The sequence below is a fragment of the Vanessa cardui genome, chromosome 1, assembly GCF_905220365.1.
Source record: "Vanessa cardui chromosome 1, ilVanCard2.1, whole genome shotgun sequence".
Classification (NCBI taxonomy): domain Eukaryota; kingdom Metazoa; phylum Arthropoda; class Insecta; order Lepidoptera; family Nymphalidae; genus Vanessa; species Vanessa cardui.
In genome coordinates, this window is record NC_061123.1 from 1,737,080 (window position 1) to 1,756,524 (window position 19,445).

The window sequence follows — 19,445 nt, forward strand, 5'->3', positions numbered from 1 at the left end:
TTAGCAACACATTCAGCGACTCATTTTTATATTATAGATATAATTTTAAGTTACTATCGATATTATTTTATATTGATTTTACAATAGGGTACTTTCGTTGGTGAAATATGAATTATTAAAGTTGATAAAATTTAAAGATTATATAGAAATATACTTAAAAGTTCTGATTTTGAGCCATAAAAGAGCATTATTACTTTATTATACTAAATTAAAAAGTCGTAATTTTTAATCTACATGTCACGTGATCTAAAACACGAGCCGCCATGGTGTGACGTAAGTGCAGCAAATACGGTCAGTTCAGTGTTAAGTTATTAACAGCTAAACTATAATATATAAAAAAAATCTAAATAAATTTTATTTGTATGTGTTTATTTATTAAAATGCAAACCGAATTTATAAAAGCAGAATGCCAGTCGTATTTATGAATATGGACTGTTATTTGTACAGTTGTACCTCACCAAAATGAATGACTTCTGAATTTTAATTTCATTTTCGGACAAGAAAAGGTGTTAATTTTTGCCAAAATATATTTTTTGTGGCCTTTTATGAGGATATACAGCATTTTGTACTATTTTAAACTACTATTAGTACTATTTTAAACACCGTAGAATACCCTATACAGAAAGACATATTCAGAATATAAAATAAAGAATCTTATAAGGCATCCTTTTATGTTTATATTTTGTAAAAAATTAAGACTATACTCTTAGTCTATACTCTATAATCGAACAAATTCAATGGACACTGCTCTGCAAACATTGATCATATTACCTAGGGTCCATGGTATATTGGTTAATTAGGAATTTTACTTAGGCATTCAAAAATAAGCCTCCTTCTTTATTAAAATACATATATATGCAAACAACGTATACTAATCTAAATGTACATAACAACACTAAAGAGCGGCATATTTTTAAACAAGATTAATACATGTTTGTAACCAATTCAAGAAACTGATATTAAAAACCCAGCGTCATAACATCTTGAACAATAATAAACATTTTGTATAATATTATCTTTCCTATCAAGCGCACTATTGAAGTATCTAGAGTAGAATTGTAAATTATAATTATTGACACGGCTATAAGGGCTGTTCTTAAAAAGTTTTTTAATAATAAAATATGTACTTTAAAATAAATCTAACATAAGGTAGGATTAGACTAAAAACTATATTTTTTTGCTGTACCTGCGACCTTGTACGCGTTTGAATTTAACAAAAATAAAATTATTGTAGCCTATGTTACTCCTAATTATATTAGTTATCTGCCATTGAAAGTCCCGTCAAAATCTGTCCAGCCGTTCCAGTGATTAGTCAGAATAAACAGACAGACAGACAGACAAAAATGTTAGTATATGCATGGATAATTTTACTTTCGACCGTCAATATTGGCATACTGAATCATATTTTGGGTTATGTACACATGATTCAGAATGTCAATAAATTGAATAATTTTCCTTTTTTTGCGTCTTTGTTCACATGCACTGCCACAGATTCTACAACTGTAACCAATTTTGTTTACGTCATATGTATTGCTCAATGTAAATTTACCTGTATGTTTATGAGTAAAAAAGTTCTTTAAACTGAAAACTTTGAAACTGATTCATTTTGAATGAGCTCAATTCTCTCTAATTAAAGTAATTAGTTGGTGGTGGGTTGTGCATACATCTGAAAACCGCCCACGTATCACATATTCTACCTTCATGTAAGGCGTAATGGCGATGTAAGCAATACTCAATATTTATAAGTCAGTCCAAATGCCTATCCGCCAACCTATACCATAATAAAAAAATACATTACGACCGTACACAGAATTTTTTGGCAAGATTTATATAAACTATGACGTTTATCATTTAATGTACCTGATCTCTTAAATTCGAAGGCTACATAGTAGGTGTAGGCATATTATGATAAACATTTTTTTAAGATACAACTCACTTCAAAAGTTACTTTCAAAGGGAACGCTAGCCAAACAATTTCGGATAGACAAAATTTAAATATAAAAGATTTTGAAATATACAAGAATCCTATCTCAGAGCCATCTTTTGAAGCTAAGATCTATCTATTGAAGCTAATAAATTCTGTTTAAATAAACATCGAGCTAGTTTAATTTAATCGTAACAACTTACAAAAGCTTATCTAAATAAGTAATACACGAATCTTAAATGTTTTATGTTGATAAATATATTCTGCATTCTTTGTTATTGTAAAGAGTTATGCAAAATAAATTTGCTGGAACACACAAGTTTGAGTAGCTGTTTTAAGCGTCATAGATATTTATCTCGATATTATTATAAATCAAAGTCGCTTAACGCCGTTTGTGCACTTAGGTCTTTTCAATAATACAACGGATTATGATGCGATTTTCATCAATACAGAATAATTCAAGGGTAAGGTTTAATAAAGACTTTTACAATGCCGAAAATAACATAAAATTTTCATTTTACGTTCTATATTCTAATCTCAAATTTTTACATAAACCCTCACTGTATCCGTGTGACGCCGGTGCGAATAGCTAGTTATATTGATATGTTGCATACGTGAACTTCGACCCTGTCAATTTGATTACTACGGAAAACCTTATCTCACCCTGTTTATATATAGCGTTGAACATTTAGTAATTTATTAATTGTTCACGCAATTCGAACCGTGATCGTCATGTACCGTTTCGTGTCATTATTTCTGCTTCTCTGTATAATAAACAATTGTAGTGGATTTCACCGACATTATCGTCAACACCGCGGGTATGGGTGTAAACATCACCACTCGTACCACCACCGTCACGACGAAGAGCCAATTGGTAATGGAGAGACTTTAACATTCGTAGATGTCCTAAAAAAATTCGTCGAAGCGGACGAAGCTCTTCAGAAATTCTGTACCAATTTCACGCAAGTCGATCCGTTAATAAAATATGGACAAGATGGATGTCTGCTTAAATATCCTCTACCAGACACAAAAAACTTCAGTGTTGATGCAAGAATAACAAACAGACTACTGAGGATAACGCTTAAGAGGGAAAACGATACAATCTTGTTCACTGATGTGAGAGTATTACCAAATATATTGGACTTTAAACGAGCGACTTGGTCTGAGTCAAGTGGTGTGATAAAAATCGCGATACCTTACAAAGAGACATTTATGACCGAATATACTCCCAAATGCGAGGATGTTGATGGTGACGTCATATTGATACCAAAAGAACCAACGTTTCAATATAGAAGTTTATATTAGACTCTATTAAAATAATTTTTACTGTATATTATATTAATGTTTTTGGAACGAAGTTACACTTCAGATGCGCTGAACTAAAGCAGAAATTAATGTAAGAGATTATTCAGCATGAGTGTATAATCTAATGATACGGATGTTATAATTGTTTATTGTTATTTTAAAGTGTATATGTAATATTGATATTAATAACAATTATACAACCATTGTGTTTGTTATTTAATACTCAATCTACAGCGGTACCTCGAAACCTCTTTCGTTCTTACCTAAAAGTTATTAGTCCAATTATGATTTTTAAAAAGATTCATAATATTAAATGCATAAATGATTGATGGATAATTTCAAACCCAAAATCCGATTGAAATTTTACTTAAATAAGATGACACAACAAATGATTCCTTTTGTTCATGGTAAGTCTGTTCGGCGAAGACCGGAATACTTTATTAAAATTTTAACTCTTTGGTCATATTAAGCCACCTTAACAATTTTACTATGAGACGTTTAAACATTTATTTGACAATCAAACACAACTGAAAAAGGCACTAAACAATAATTCGTTTAAAAAAAAAACATTATATTTTAAAAACCCACAAATAATGGTCTTTTTGGTCATACCGGGTAAGGCCGACTACTGAATAAAAAATGTATAAATAGACTGTTCACATTATTGTATATATTGGCTACGTGTGTGATTTGAAATATCATTTATCATATAAAGTATTCACGAAATCTGGAAACAGCGAATATCGTCATAAGCCGGTCTTCACCTCAAACAACTAGATTGACCACCTACTAAACTAATATGAGCTTATAATTGTTTCATTAGAAGTAATTTCCTAAATTATGAAGTTTATTCAATTCTAATATCAAAATTAGATAAAAAAATTAATGATTAATGTACTTACTTGCACATATCCGAATATGACTTCATTAAAACACTCACAAAATATTTTTTAACAGTGTGATGTCCTCTCGAAATACATATGTTGTTAGATAGACTGAATTTGAAATGAAGTTTTGTTTCCTGTGGATCGTAACTAAAGCTATGTGTTTTAATTCATTAAAATTAGTATAGTATAGCTATTTGTAGGGCTATTAAGAATTCGTAGTATTCCTTACTGTACAGTGTTACCCGCCAGACCATCTTCCCCGAATTGACCTTTTATTAGAAAAAAGTTTTCGAATATTGTCACACATAATATAATTATCGTTAAACATCGTTACTTGATTACGATGTGTTTGTTACTTACTTGATACTTGACATACTTAAAATGAAACTTGGTTACGACTGGATGTCCTTATGTATATATATATATATGTGGATCCAGTCGTATATATATTGTCGTCGTATATATTTTGTTTACCTTGTGATTAATTTTTTGTTTTTATAATTTTCAGGTACGACTAAAAAAACTTTTATGACTATATAAATAATAAAAACAAAAACAATGCTATCAGCGCTGTTTCATTGTTGTTGTTTTGTGTAATCTATAAAGATTAAAAACTAAATTACTAAAAATAATAGGTAAAGTTAAAACTGCCCATTCACAACTAGGATTTATATGTGAAAAAAACAGTAATTTCAATTCATGGGTAGTACTTAATACGGGGCCTAATTTACTAGCAATATTTTTCTCAATGACATGAAAAAAAGCTCGCTATTAATAATTTCACTGCAATCTTGACATAATATTTTTAGACTTGAAATAAGAAAAAATTCTAATTCTAACATTATGAACAAAAAGTTAGTCGTGTAAAATTATGCTTTATTATCATAATTAACCTGTGATCTTTTTATAAATAAAGATGGCATTATCATGCTTCTTGGGACTATATAAAATGTTTCTTAATTATTTGATTATTGTATTCAGTCTTGGTTGTGTTGTGTGTAAATTCTTGCGTTGTGTTTTGTTTTGTTTTGTTTTGTGTTCTGTCTTTAATACACCTAAGAATGTACCGTGTTCTTTTCTTGTTTCTTCTCATAAGCATAATGGGTCTTGCTAGTGGATATTACAATCTCTATCCCTATTACGAAAACGGTTTTCATCCATACCATAATGATTACCAGACTTTTCATCAGCACGAAGATTATGATTACCAAGAGCATTGTAATCACAATGATTATAATGACAATATTCAAGAACGCAATGATTACAATGAACCCAGTTATATTGAAGAGATTGTTGGCATTATGGAAGTATTAAAAGGATACGTTGAAGCCGATTCTAAGTTTGAGAACTTCTGTAACAATTATTCAAAAGTCAGCCCTTTGATTACATATGGAAGAAGCGAATGTGTTTATAAATACGTCATACCAGGAAATGCAATGTTTAAAGTTGAAGTTAGAATCATGAAGAAAGTTCTAGAAATATCAGTTATGATGCAAGATGGTGATTCGAAGACTGGCTTATTTACTGACATAAGAGTTTTGCCAGATATTTTAAACTTTAATCAAGCTGAATGGTCGCTATCGGAACGTGACGTAATAATCACGATCCCATACAAAGTGCCACTTATGACTGAGTTTCCTGCTCAGTGTAATATTGTAAATAATGACATAATAACTGTTCCGAGAAAAAGTGAACCAAAATTTGAATACAGAATGGGTGAATGAAAATTGGAACCGAAGTGTTTTTTTTTTTCGTTTCAACGTTTTTACTTGTATGTTTAATTTTTATATTATAAATACAACTTAATAGACAATAATTGTATATCATTGTGTGATAGGTATATATGGTTTTTATTTCTTATAATGAATATTTTTATGATTTTTTCTTTTGACGCGATCTTTTTGCTTGTTTGTTATTAATAATTTAATGAAAAACAATAAGTTTTAAAACCTATTTTGTCTATACTTTATATATTCAAAAGGTGTACTTTATTAAATTGTAATACTTTTCAACGTAATTTTATTTTTACCCTCTCAGAACACAAAAACGGCTGAAGGGTTACGGATAAATTTTTGAATAATTCCAACCGTTTTTATTGACAGCTAACGAATACCACCTGAAACTTCATCCCCTTTTCCCTCGTCACACGTGAGCAGAGAAGAGGGCGGAAGTTCGTTTGAAAATAAATTGAAATCTTAAATTACATTTTCTGAATAGTATGATAACCCTCTCTAAAGTTTAAATTCCTATATATTTATTTAAAATTTTTGATATATTTTTATATATATAGTATGACACTTAAAACGATCGATAAATACAGTGAGATTGATATAGAGATACTAATGTCGGAATATCCACTTAAAATAGGTGTACCTACTCCATCTCTACGAGGGGCATTGCGGGACCGCTTGCATACATGACCTTCCGACAGTTGGCCAACTGTCCAATTTTTATTTTTATGGAATAGCTTGGCGAACGATGAACGAACTATGGGCCACCTGATGGTAAGTGGTCACCATCACCCACAGACAATGACGCTGTAAGAAATATTAACTATTCCTTATATCGTCAATGCGCCACCAATCTTGGGAACTAAGACGCTATGTCCTTGTGCTTGTAGTTACACTGGCTCACTCACCCTTCAAACCGGAACACAACAATACTGCGTATTTTTGTTAAGTGGTAGAATATCTGATGCGTGGGTGGTACCTACCCAGGCGGGCTTGCACAGAGCCCTACCACCAAGTAAAAGTGTCCAAGCTAGATTACAAACAACATGCGTACTCTGGGTGACTTTTACAGCCGGAAAGGTGCACATAGCGCTTAAGGCTTCTGTCATGTTTTCTTCGACGGAGCGGGTTATTGAAGGCGCTCTCACGTTCCATGGCTTATTCCTGCCACATAACGATCTAGCAGAGAAACCATGCACGCCGAGCAAGGCGTCTAGTCTAAGGCGTGGTGCAATATGAACACCTACGTTATATGTATAAAATAATGTTTAGTCTCTGGAACAGCGTATGAACCGACAAATAAACATAATTTCCAGCGAATGACCTTTTATCATTCGAGTCAGGCGATAATTTAAATGTCATGATAAGTTTGATATATTGTATAAACTTACAATTACAAAATACCCAGATTGATATTCCCTATGTTACTTGCAAAGCGTAAAAACCTCTGTAGATATACTTTGTTCAAGGTGATTTTTAAAATATCTCTGGGATCTTAGCACTCTTTAAACATCGACCCAATACAGTAGTCGCATATGATGAGTAACGAGTAACACCTCATCTAATGGTAACAAGCAACAATAATTTAATTCTCGATAAATTAATTAATGCTATCTAATTAGTAGAACGCAAGTGTAGTGTTAGCTCGCTTTTCGCGACTTCACTTCTACGTATCGCACGAAAGAGAGGAAAGATGTTACACATCAACAAAATAATATAAAACTATTTCGTACTTCGTAACGTAGATTATATGTTAGTCTTTAAACAATGATTTTGATACTTCTTTCTGAACAAACATTAGGAACTTTTTCATTTAATTAACAACACAAAAGTTGTATATTTATAGGATTTATGAAAATAAAATTAAAAAAATTAAATTAAAAATTTCAGAAACCCCCGCCACAAAAAACATAAGCTACCTTTAAAAAGTAAAAAATAATAAAAGAAAATTAATCCTAAAGTACCTATATGCGTAAGTATGTATTAATATTAAAAAAAAAACTTCGCGTTGGGGGACCGCACCTAATTAATTAGTGTCACATGCTTACCTATCTCATATTTTATATAACACTTAATATTATTTTGTACAATAGCGCTTGGTCCCCCAACGCGAATTTTTTTTTTTAATATTAATACATACTTATGCATATAGGTACTTTAGGATTAATTTTCTTTTATTATTTTTTACTTTTTAAAGGTAGCTTATGTTTTTTGTGGCGGGGGTTTCTGAAATTTTTAATTTAATTTTTTATTTTATACTTTTTAAAGGTAAGCATCCCTATAATATCTCTGGTTAAGTTGTAAATACGTTGGTTCTTGTTGATTTAAAACATATAAGTTAAGATTACATTTTAAGGTCAATCTTGTTCTTTTTTATTTTAGTTACTAATTAATTTTTTTTGTTTCTTAATTATTTTTTTTTTATCTAATAATTTTATTTAATTATTAATTAATGTTTTTTGTGATGTACAAGTCATAACATTTCATTTGATACCCCAATTGAGCATATTTGCAGACATTCGGTTTTTCTTCCCCACTTTAACCCCCCATAACTTTTAAACGGCTAAACCGATTTTCATCAAACATGTCTAAGAACACTCGCCCGTAAAACACCTATAATACAAAAAAACTAAATTGAAATCGGTTCATTCGTTTGGGAGCTATGATGCCACAGACAGACAGACAGACAGACAGACAGACAGACAGACAGACACGTCAAACTTATAACACCCCTCTTATGCTTATAGTTTCGCTATAAGTCTAAATGGATGGATATGGATATGGATATCAAATGATATCAATATATCCATAAAGCGCCATTTTGTAGAGGCAGCCATCTTGGATTTTAAATTTTTCATACCTAATAGTATTTCACTAGTCAAGCCCTTTCATTTGATACCCATATTGATCAAGTTGTAATAAAAAAATGTAAAGCACCATTTTGTAGAAGCAGCCATCTTGTATTTTAAATTTGTCATATCTAATAGTATTCTACTAGTCAAGCCCTTTCATTTGATACCCATATTGATGGAGTTTAAAAAAAATATCTAATCTGTCATTTTGTGGCGGCGGCCATCTTGGAACAATTTTCATCAAACTTACGTAAAAACACTCTCGACATTTTCTACTGTCAAACAAAAAAAACTAAATCAAAATCGGTCCATCCGTTCGGCGGCTAGAGTGGTACAGACAGACACACACACACACACACAGACACGTCAAACTTATAACACCCCGTCGTTTTTGCGTCGGGGGTTAAAAACTACCAAATGATAAGTAACAGCCAATAAGGCCTCCATTCTACCACGCTGTTCCAATGCGGGTTGGTGGAATGCAAATACGGCAGTTGGCATGTTTCCTCTCGATATTTTCCTTCACCGCCGAGCACGAGATGAATTATAAACACAAATTAAGCACATATATATATATATAGTGGTGCTTGCCTGGGTTTGAACCCGCAATCATCGGTTAAGATGCACGCGTTCTGACCACTGGGCCATCTCCAAATGATAGCGCGATTCAATATACATGTAGTGACATCTAACGATCGAATGTTTAAACAAGCATAGCATGGGAACACTATCGCACTGTGACAGACTGAGGTCACGGATTAGCGGCAAACTCGTTAAAGTCTCATCTAAGTGGTTTGTCAAATCAGATCAGCTTGACAACTGGCTTCCCACGGGGAGAATGATCTCAGAATATTAATGCAACCCTGCCAGGTTACCCATAATTAAAGCTATAAGAATATGACTATCAAAAATGTTAGGTATCTTTCACTTACTTTCATTGTTAACTTATGGTTTTACTTGAAAGTATAGTTTTTTTGCAAAACCAATTGAGTGAATAACGTTTGTTCTTCACAAAGTAACCAACAAACAGCTATATTTTAATATTTGCTCCCGTATGAAGGGTGATCTAATGTCACTATGGCACGAGAGACATAACATCTCAGTTCCCAGGATTGGTGGTGTATTGAATATTGTGTAAATAATGGTTAATATATTTTACAGTCACAACGTCTATGGTCGATATGATCAAAGAATATGAAACTTACTGATTAATCAGTTTTATATAGGTTGTTTTGGATAGATATTCGTATCTCTATTCAATTTGCGTGGAGATTGTTAGAACTAAACCTAATTTGTTCAAAGTATATAATGTCTTCCAAAATAATTACGGGTGAAGGCGATCTTTCTCAAATGATTCAGCTATTTAGGCCATATACACAAGTATGTGTGTGCAAACACATATAGACTGATTGCCTTTGTCTCATTATCAGATGAAATGGTAGTCGTGACGACTGGAAAGAATTCAAACTCAGAACTAAAGGCTTTACTAAAAGGCGTTACTGAGAATTTTGCGATAGATAAATAAAATTTTAACAAAAAGAAAAACCGACTTCAAACGAAACAGTATTTTAAAACAAATTAAAATGCACTAAAAAGTAATAAATATAATTGCATATTTAACATATTTTTGAGAGTCCTCCTAGGTAAAATGAAATGAAAAATATTAGACTACTTAAAAGTCTAATATAATCTAATAATAATCTAGAATAAATTAATAGATATTATTGAAAAAATTTATTGAATAAAATCTATTTAATAATATTGTTATATTTGGAGCCGGTGTCAGCCAACCCTATACTATACCTATCAAAAAACAATACGAGAATACTTTAAGAAATGTTTCTTACAAATTACCTTAGAGCTGTAATCTACCTCAGTAATAAAACTTTGCAAAAGAGCTATTCGTATGCTATGTCGTACATCATATGACATCACATCATATACACAAAATTTGATTAAAGACAGAAAGAAATTCTGCCCCAAATCGCACCCTAACTGTAAGCCGTTTAGGAGTTCCGTCAATACATAGTATAAAACAAAGTCGCTTTCTCTGTCCCTATATCTTTAAAACTACGCAACGGATTTTGATGCGGTTTTTTTTAATAGATAGTGTAATTCAAGGGGAAGGTTTGGAATAAATGAACAATATAGTAAAGAAACACTGACAATTTTAGAAGTTTGCAATGTGATGTCGTAAATAAACAAATTCATTAGTATATTTAGTATCAGTATTGCACCCGTGAGAAGTCGGGGCGGGTCGCTAGTTGATTATAATATTCGATTATGAAAATTACATGAACATAACCACGTTTCGGAAGGTGATTCAAATATCCAAGTAACCCATAAATAAAAGATTCGACCGAGTATTGCTATCGTGCTCCTCAGAATTGTTCCGTTCCCTCCCGTTCCCTTAATTTGTCATGGATCCTGTGCTCAGAACCTTACCAAACTTTCACCAAACTGCCCTTAAAGTATATCCTTTATAATAAAAAAAAGAATCATCAAAATTGGTTAACGTGATTTTGAGTTATTCACCTATTTGTCGCGCATATACATAATGCAAATTTAAGACTTATGTCGTTTTCATACGGATACCAGTATCGGAAAAAAATAAAATAAAATGGGACCCCACGGGAAGCAAAACCTTTCAAACAAAAAAAAATTATCAAAATCGGTCCACCCAGTAAAAAGTTATGAGGTAACAAACATAAAAAAAAAAATACAGACGAATTGATAACCTCCTCTTTTTTGAAGTCCGTTGAAAACCCCAAATACTTTATCAGCCTGACCAGAGGTTTGAATCCTGAAGTTATGAAAGAATTTGCAGCCAAAGTTATCTAGATATAAGATTGCGTTTATTCAAGTTTTATTGGAATTTGGAATTGGAATTGGAATTTAAGGCAGGTTTTATTTAGATTTCATTTCATAGTACATATAAACTGTAAATTAGTCATCCATATTTGACAGAAAAATGATTAAACCTCTTTTAAAAGAAATTTTAAATAGCAACAATTTTATATTACTTCGAATGTTTATGCATTTTTGTTTTATTATACAGTCGTAGAACTAACTGGCCAGTAACTTTTTTCCGGTCTCTAAAATAAATTCTTGGGTAAAAAGTAATTTAGTAAATTGCAATCGAGAATCCTTTTTAAATTCTGCATTCTACGCCTGGGTCTTTTCAAAATTAGACCATAATGGTTTCTTTATAAGCAGTCATCGTCATGACACATAACTGTGACAAAAATTGGATTACGTTATAAATATATATTTATGATTAATATTGAGATAAGGGTATTATATCACCGGCGTTACAAATTATTTAATCGACATTCCATTGTTTTATATAAATATTAAAGAAGAAAGCAACTTATTGTACCTAATCAACCATAATTAGCAATCTCAAAATAATTACCAATACTTCTCAATATTTTAATAACTGACCTAGTTTTTTTAAGTTATATGATTATCTGAGATTAGTTAAGACGTTTTGAATACTATATTGTTATATTTAAAAGATCTTTTAAATAAACTAATCGATATTCTAGCTAGCCATCCCCGTTTCAAACGGGTTTGATAATATATTTACATCATTTAGATCATATAGATCTATAATATTATAAATGAGAAAGTAACTTTGTCTGTCGCTCTTTCTCGACCAAACCGGTGAACCAATCTTGTACTCCAAGAAAGAACATTATCTAATTTTTTCTGGACACATGACAACCAAAACCCTAAAACGGAAACGAAGCCGCGGTCGACTTCTAGTTAAAGATTATATTTTTATGTTTAAAAAGAAAAATCTTGTTTTTGTCAGTCTCAAATATAAAATGTACATATTACACATAAGAACATACCTCATGATTTATTATATTAATTGATCAAACAGTTCTGTAATTAAAGAGCTGAGCACATAGACGAGGTTAGCGACTTATTTTTATAACGTAAATATGTATCATTAATTAACTCTGACATGCTCATGAAATGAAAAAAAAAACAAAAACAAAAACCTAAGACCTCGGGATCAATAGCCTTTTAATTTAGCCAATATACTAACCGTTAGTCATGTCAGTATTCATACATACATATCTGTAACTAATGGTCCGAAGTAATTAAATACAAATAAATTAGAAACTATTTAAATTTTATTAAATTTTATATCACATCATTATAAATAATTAAATGATAAATTTCGACAGCTTAAGATTAAATAAGTACCACCTACTCACTTAATACTTGGTGGTAGCGTTTGTGCAGTCCATCCAGGTGGGCCAAAAGTGTAAACAGTGAGAAAGAAGATTACAGTTTTATTGTCAATAGGCAAAGGTAACATACGTTGTTCCAAATCACAAATCTACAAAATATTTTTAAGTAAATGAAAAAGCGTTATAATTTTTTTTATTTAATTACAAAATACTACACAACATGATCGTTAATGACGTTTTGTTTTTTTAATTTAATATATGTTACGATGAATAGGCACGAGTTCTACTTCGTCTTTCAAATCTACTGCGTAAGTGGTCGCTTCGACGGCGCTTTGTTGCCCACTAGATATTTCATTGGTCAATATATTCTTATCTTTACCCAAGTCGCCTCTCTCAATACCTATGTCAGCATCCTGGTTCTCCTCAACCGTTGGGTTACTTTCAACTTCTTCGCGGCTGTGTTCGGGGGCCTGAGTGACTGGCACTTCAGTTATTGTGGCCTCCGTTCCTTCGACGCTTCGTTCCACTGGGAATACAACGGTAAGTACGCCATTTTCAAATGTCCAGCTGCCGTTAATGTCTACGAAGTCGGGTAAAGTTCTCAGATCCAAGTAGTTTCTCTCTGGCCCATCATCACCTCCTTTATGAACAGCTTGCACAATCAGCAACCTCTTCTTAGCTTTAACGGCGATTTCCTTCTCTTCAAATCCGTTCAACGATATCGTGATCTTGTATTGGTTGCCTTCGATTTTCTCATTTGAAAGGAATGTTCCGAAATTCTTGTTTAAGTCCGCGATCATTTTGTCAATTCCCATCATCTCACGCCGCAATTCCTCCCAGAACCTTCTCGTATCGAATATTTCTCTTTCTATGAACCTTTCCAAGCTGACGTCGCCATCATGAGAGTACGGATGATGGTGGAAGTGATCATGGTACCGCGGCGCTGCACTTGCGCACGCGACAACTGCAAACAACACTATCGCGATCGTATTCATCGTTTATTGTAACGTAGACTGGTGCACTATGAGTTATTATTCGTATTTATAAGCCCGGCGATGGGTCACAGTTTATCGTCTTATCGGTATATTCTGGAGTGTGCAAACAATTACACGTAGATAGAGGTCGAATGATTCTTGGAACGCGGATGACACAAGAACACATTTTCGTCTTTGTGTATATGGTAATAAGTCGATATTGGTACAATAAGCATATCCGTTATATGTCGTTACTTATGAAAGGAATTTGAATAGGGATATAAATAATATAGTCATCAATACATATAATAAAATTGTAACAAATTTTGTTTATAATTAAAATATATAATTTGTATGTATATTTATTTCATGTAACAGTTGAGATGACCCAGTGGTTAGAGCGCGTGCATCTTAATTGACTATTGTGATTACTGAATTTTCATGTGCTTAATTTGTGTTTCTAATTCATTATATGATCGGCGGTTGAAGACGTCGTAAGAAAAACTCACACATGAGGTTTCAAATTTTCAATGAAATTCTTCCTGACGTATATCCAACCCTTCTCCAATGTGGTTTGCATGCGAGAAGCATGGTCTAATAAAATCCAAACCTTCTCGATATTTACAGGTTTCCCAGGAGTTTATAATAAATAAACAGTACACTTTATTTCCCGATATTTGATTCTGTCTGTAGTTGATGAAAATATATTTCATTTAACACGGAGAGATATTGACTATCTTTTTATAATTCGTTAGTCAATATCACATTTTTTGCCGATAAAATATGAAGCTAAAGCCTGGGCTGCCCTGTACTCCTTCTTTATTTATTTATTTTGTATACGATTATTAGTGTGTGGAAGCCGCCGAGAAAATTTGTCAAGAATAAATAACGGTGCACGAAGTAAGTAAACCTTCGCGAATAAAAAGTAATATTAATGTTTTACCTATACATATCGTACATACGTACGTAATAATAATTATTTATTATTTACATATATGTAGATCTATAAATATAACAGACGTTTACTTAAATATTAAACGTAGGTATAATTTAATCATAACTTCTATTATTTTTTATCACGACGAAACCAAGAAAGGCATAACAACTTCCTTTGACTCATTCATTTTTATTAATATTATTGTCATCGTATTTATCATTCGTTCTTAGTATTTTATTGTTTATGTTTATTCATAATTACCGTGAGTCAATATTTAATTTATCAGACAAATACTTAGTTATTTGTTAATTAAACATTACTGTAAATACTGCCCAATTTATCTATTCATTTTTATAGCATTAATTAATGTTAAATATAAAAAGATTATTGTCAGAATTTAGAGATTAGAAATAACTAAGGAAATAGTTTTTCCTTTTTAATAGTTTTTAAAAGTGTTGTGTGAGCGTGAGCCATTTTTTGTATATTTTAGGCACAGAAATTTATTCCTTTTATTTAAATGTGACAGATTACAATAAGAATGTCAGATTTGACAACCTGCTAAATATTTCTAAACAAAAGCCATTAAAAGAAAAAAACAAAATTTCTGATATTGGTGTTGCTACATAATATCAAATTTTAATAAGTTTTAAATTTGTGTCAAAGATCTTGACAACGTGATTGAGGAAAAAAGGAAAAATATTCCCGTCATATTATTACTAGGTCGTATCAAAAACACTCAATAGTAGCGAAACAAAAACAAAGTTTAAGTACTCGTTTTTTTTTTATATTAATTACTATATTTTAATAATTCGAGAACTGATGTTTACATCCATGAATTATTAATAAGGAAGTTTTCGTATTTTTTGTATGACAATATTTTTATTTAATACCAGCCATGTGATACATATAAAAGCCTACCGATTTAACCGTAAATATTATATTATAGAGTCTTTAAGTAACTTGCATCTTCATTATCTCATTATACCTGAGTCATAGCACTATCTGTCTAACCCTAACATATAATCGTCTGCAATAAGTCAAAACAAATCTATATTAATATTATAAAAGCAAATGTAACTGTTTGTTGTCTCATGTAAAGATCCGATTTAAGGCTTTTATTTTCATTTCCAAATATGTAAAACACATGTGCTTTGTATGGTATGGTACTTAGAGTGGTTTTACCGATTTGTAATGTGTAACTTTTTCCTAGTAAAAAGTTTGCACTTATGTAAAATACGAACACCCATACAAATATGAATAACAACAACAACAACAACAGCCTGTAAATTCCCACTGCTAGGCTAAAGGCCTTCTCTCCCTTTGAGGAGAAGGTTTAGAACATATTCCACCACGCTGTTCCAATGCGGGTTGGTGGAATACACATGTGGCAGAATTTCTATGAAATTTGTCACATGCAGGTTTCCTCACGATGTTTTCCTTTACCGCTGAGCACGAGATGAATTATAAAGACAAATTAAGCACATGAATCAGCGGTGCTTGCCTGGGTTTGAACCCGCAATCATCGGTTAAGATGCACGCGTTCTAACCACTGGGCCATCTCGACTCGACACAAATGAACAGTGATTGCCAATGTTACAAGACGTGAATAACTGATGATTGATGAACCGAGTTTAAACACAAGTGACGTGCTTATTCCATGTTCAGTGGGGAATGAGAATCTGTCATTTATGACTAACCGGCATTCGAGCAACATGGCGGACTAAACAATCCTTCTCTTCATAAAGGAGAAGAGAACTGTTAGCAGACTACATTGTCCATTTGCTTAAAACATTATGGTAGAAGAACGACGAGCTCCATCTCCATAGAAGATGATATTAATTTATTTAAAAAAGAAAGAATTGCAAACCACCACAACTAATTAAAAGGCACAGACAACTGTGAGCTCGCGGATGTAGGGTGATTTAAAAAAACACTTTTTTAATAATTATAAAAATGAATTATGAGCCAATCATAAACCAAACTGCCAGCTCCCAACTATAACGTGCATACAATATAAACAAACAAAGTAATCAATTAACTATATTGATATTGTTATAGGGAATACCCTGAGCCGGTTTATCCATTAAAAGTATAAAAAATATGTGTAACTTTTTTATGTCATATGTAGTCGGCCAGGCAAATGGGCCACTTAAAGGTTAGTGGTCACCACCGCTCATACACAATAGCGTTATAAGAAATATACTAAAGACTAGTTAGTAGTACTAGTTGACCGCGGCTTCGCTCGCTATGTCCTTTCTTTTACTTCAAGTTTGCTTCATACCAGACTTCATCAAATTCGGTTCAGCGGTTTGGCTGCGAAAAGCGACGGACAGAACGACAGAGTTACCAACGCTTCGTCAACCTCGGGAGCTAAGATGTTACGTCTCTTGTGCCTGAAGTAATTCTGGCTCACTCACGCTTCACTCTGGAATACGACCTACTGCTGATTGGCAATAGAATATGTGATAGGTGGTGTGGTGGCCCTATATCCAAACGAGCTCACACAAAGCCCTACCACCAATTAAGCTGAATTGATAAAACAAGCTGAACCATAAAATTAAAATTATTTGTTAATGAAATTGTTGGAGATAACTATAGTAAACTGTTATTAAATATGGTGATGCATATCTTCGTAATGTAAAAAAAAAAAAACAAACAATAAAAATGGCTATGACGAATAAATTCAATTTTTACCAACCGAATTTGACCTAAATTCTACCTACGTTTTAGGACTTACTATTTTACAAACATACATTATAAAGGTGAATAAAATCTACCCATAAAAGACAAAAGCACGATCGTCGTCCAGAGTCGGATTTAAGGGTCTGGAGGCCCTCGGGCTACAAAGCAGTGGAGGCCATAGACCAACAGAAGCAGTTTATTTACTCGTATCCGTAACTTTTAAAACAGTAAGTAATACCCATAATTATAATTTGACTATATCTAGGTAAATACCTATCTAGGTATGGTTAACTCTTCGGAATCTCTGTTGTAGGCCCCTCTTATGTCTCCACATGAGAGGGGCCTCATGGCATTTGCCCTGCTTACCCGCCCCTAAATGCAACAACTTAAAAACAACTGTTTAAGTTATGAACTGAATTTTCTTGCTATATTAAATTATAATTAATATTAAATTAAAGTGTAATTTAAAAAATCTAAAAGAACTGCTGTATTTCTTTTTAATTTCAAAATTGACAGCTCAATTAGTTTAGTTTTAAGAAAATAATATATTACATGACAGCGCCATCTCTACGCACCATGAGAAACAAATAGATCATATCGTCCCAGATACTTAAAGCAAATAAACCCAAACCTTAGAACTAGATGGCGCTAACGCTTAAATTTTCAATTTAATAAAATATGAGCTAGGTTGTTACCGAAAAAAAATTAAAATTTAGACAGTTTACAAAATAAAATGAGCTTTTGCAAAACAAAGATCAAAGAAGAAGTTTGTTACCTGACTATTTTCGTAATGAATGTTTATTCCTTTTTATTACTATACTTTTCTTTTGGCCAATATAAGACATAAAAACTCAAATGGATTAAAATAAAAAACTTCATTGACTAGAATGCATTGTATTTTACAAACAAATAGAAAACATACACTCGCGAGATCAGAATATCGTAACGTTAGGAATGCTTACACTGAATTAATAGGTATTAAATAAACAATAATACAAGTTTAATTTCCATTTTGTCCTTCTTCAATCTTCTTCACTGGTCCAGTTTGAATAATAGGAACCACTCGTTCACCCTCAACCTTCGGAGGAGCCTTCAAGGGTGCGGTTATACTGAGCACGCCGTCTGAAGACAACTTAGATGTAACACAATCCTCCTGTATGCCGTCTGGGAGACGATACCGCCTTGTGAAACTTCTAGAAATATATCCATGCTCGTCTTTCCTTTCATCGTGTTTGGCTTCAATTATTAAAAACCCATCTGCTGTCTTCACAGATATCTCTTCAGGAGCGAAATGCTGGACGTCCAAATTAACTTGGAACTTATCCTTTTCCTCTTTGATAGTGGATCCTGAGTCTTGTTCGGTAGCCTGAAGGTTTCTCCACGGTCTGTAGTAATTCCTGTTCATTTGAGGGACGGCGACGATCGTCAAAATGTCGTTGGGCGTCAATCCTAAGCCGAAGTTCTGTTCCATCAGGCGCCTTGGGCGTGGGTCGACGAAAAATGGATGAAATGCCATTTTTAATACTCTATTAATTCACTTCGTTTGTATTATAAACTTGATAATTGAATATCACTTCTTTTCGCACACAATTCGGTCACAGTGCTCTCGCTTCGTTTCAATGTGTTATGAATGACGCTCCGAAACGCCGGTAATGTTTATATACCCGTTAGCGCCCTCTGGTTACGAGGAGAAAAGTATAGAAACATCTAGATAATCTAGAACGCTGGCGAACGCAGACGTTGAATCTTAACGGGGCTGCAAACCTTTGGCTCTTGTTTTAAAAGTGAAATAAATCTTCGTAAATTTTCAAATGTAAATTATATGAGTTAATTTAAATTAATGATAACAATAAAATATTTAACTTTTCGTTAGTAACAAATATTTAGTAAATATATAAATTTATATCCTCACACTCCTTGTTAATTCTAATTCGTATTTGTATTTATAG

General features: G+C 32.4%; 2 protein-coding genes across 2 annotated transcripts; both read right to left on the minus strand.

The window, feature by feature from the left end:
* Nucleotides 1-13,087: 13,087 nt before the first annotated feature.
* Nucleotides 13,088-13,924, minus strand: LOC124531407. The gene has a single exon (XM_047105994.1). It carries the CDS (start codon nt 13,896-13,898, stop codon nt 13,155-13,157), a length of 744 nt encoding a protein of 247 aa, XP_046961950.1. The 5' UTR covers nt 13,899-13,924; the 3' UTR covers nt 13,088-13,154.
* Nucleotides 13,925-18,374: 4,450 nt separating this feature from the next.
* Nucleotides 18,375-19,134, minus strand: LOC124531417 (protein lethal(2)essential for life-like). Its single transcript, XM_047106006.1, has one exon. It carries the CDS (start codon nt 19,010-19,012, stop codon nt 18,497-18,499), a length of 516 nt encoding a protein of 171 aa, XP_046961962.1. The 5' UTR covers nt 19,013-19,134; the 3' UTR covers nt 18,375-18,496.
* Nucleotides 19,135-19,445: the final 311 nt, after the last annotated feature.

Excerpts from the sequence above, each read along its gene's own strand:
- LOC124531407 (XM_047105994.1), bottom strand. The coding sequence starts at position 13,898 with ATGAATACGATCGCGATAGTGTTGTTTGCAGTTGTCGCGTGCGCAAGT.
- LOC124531417 (XM_047106006.1), bottom strand. The coding sequence starts at position 19,012 with ATGGCATTTCATCCATTTTTCGTCGACCCACGCCCAAGGCGCCTGATG.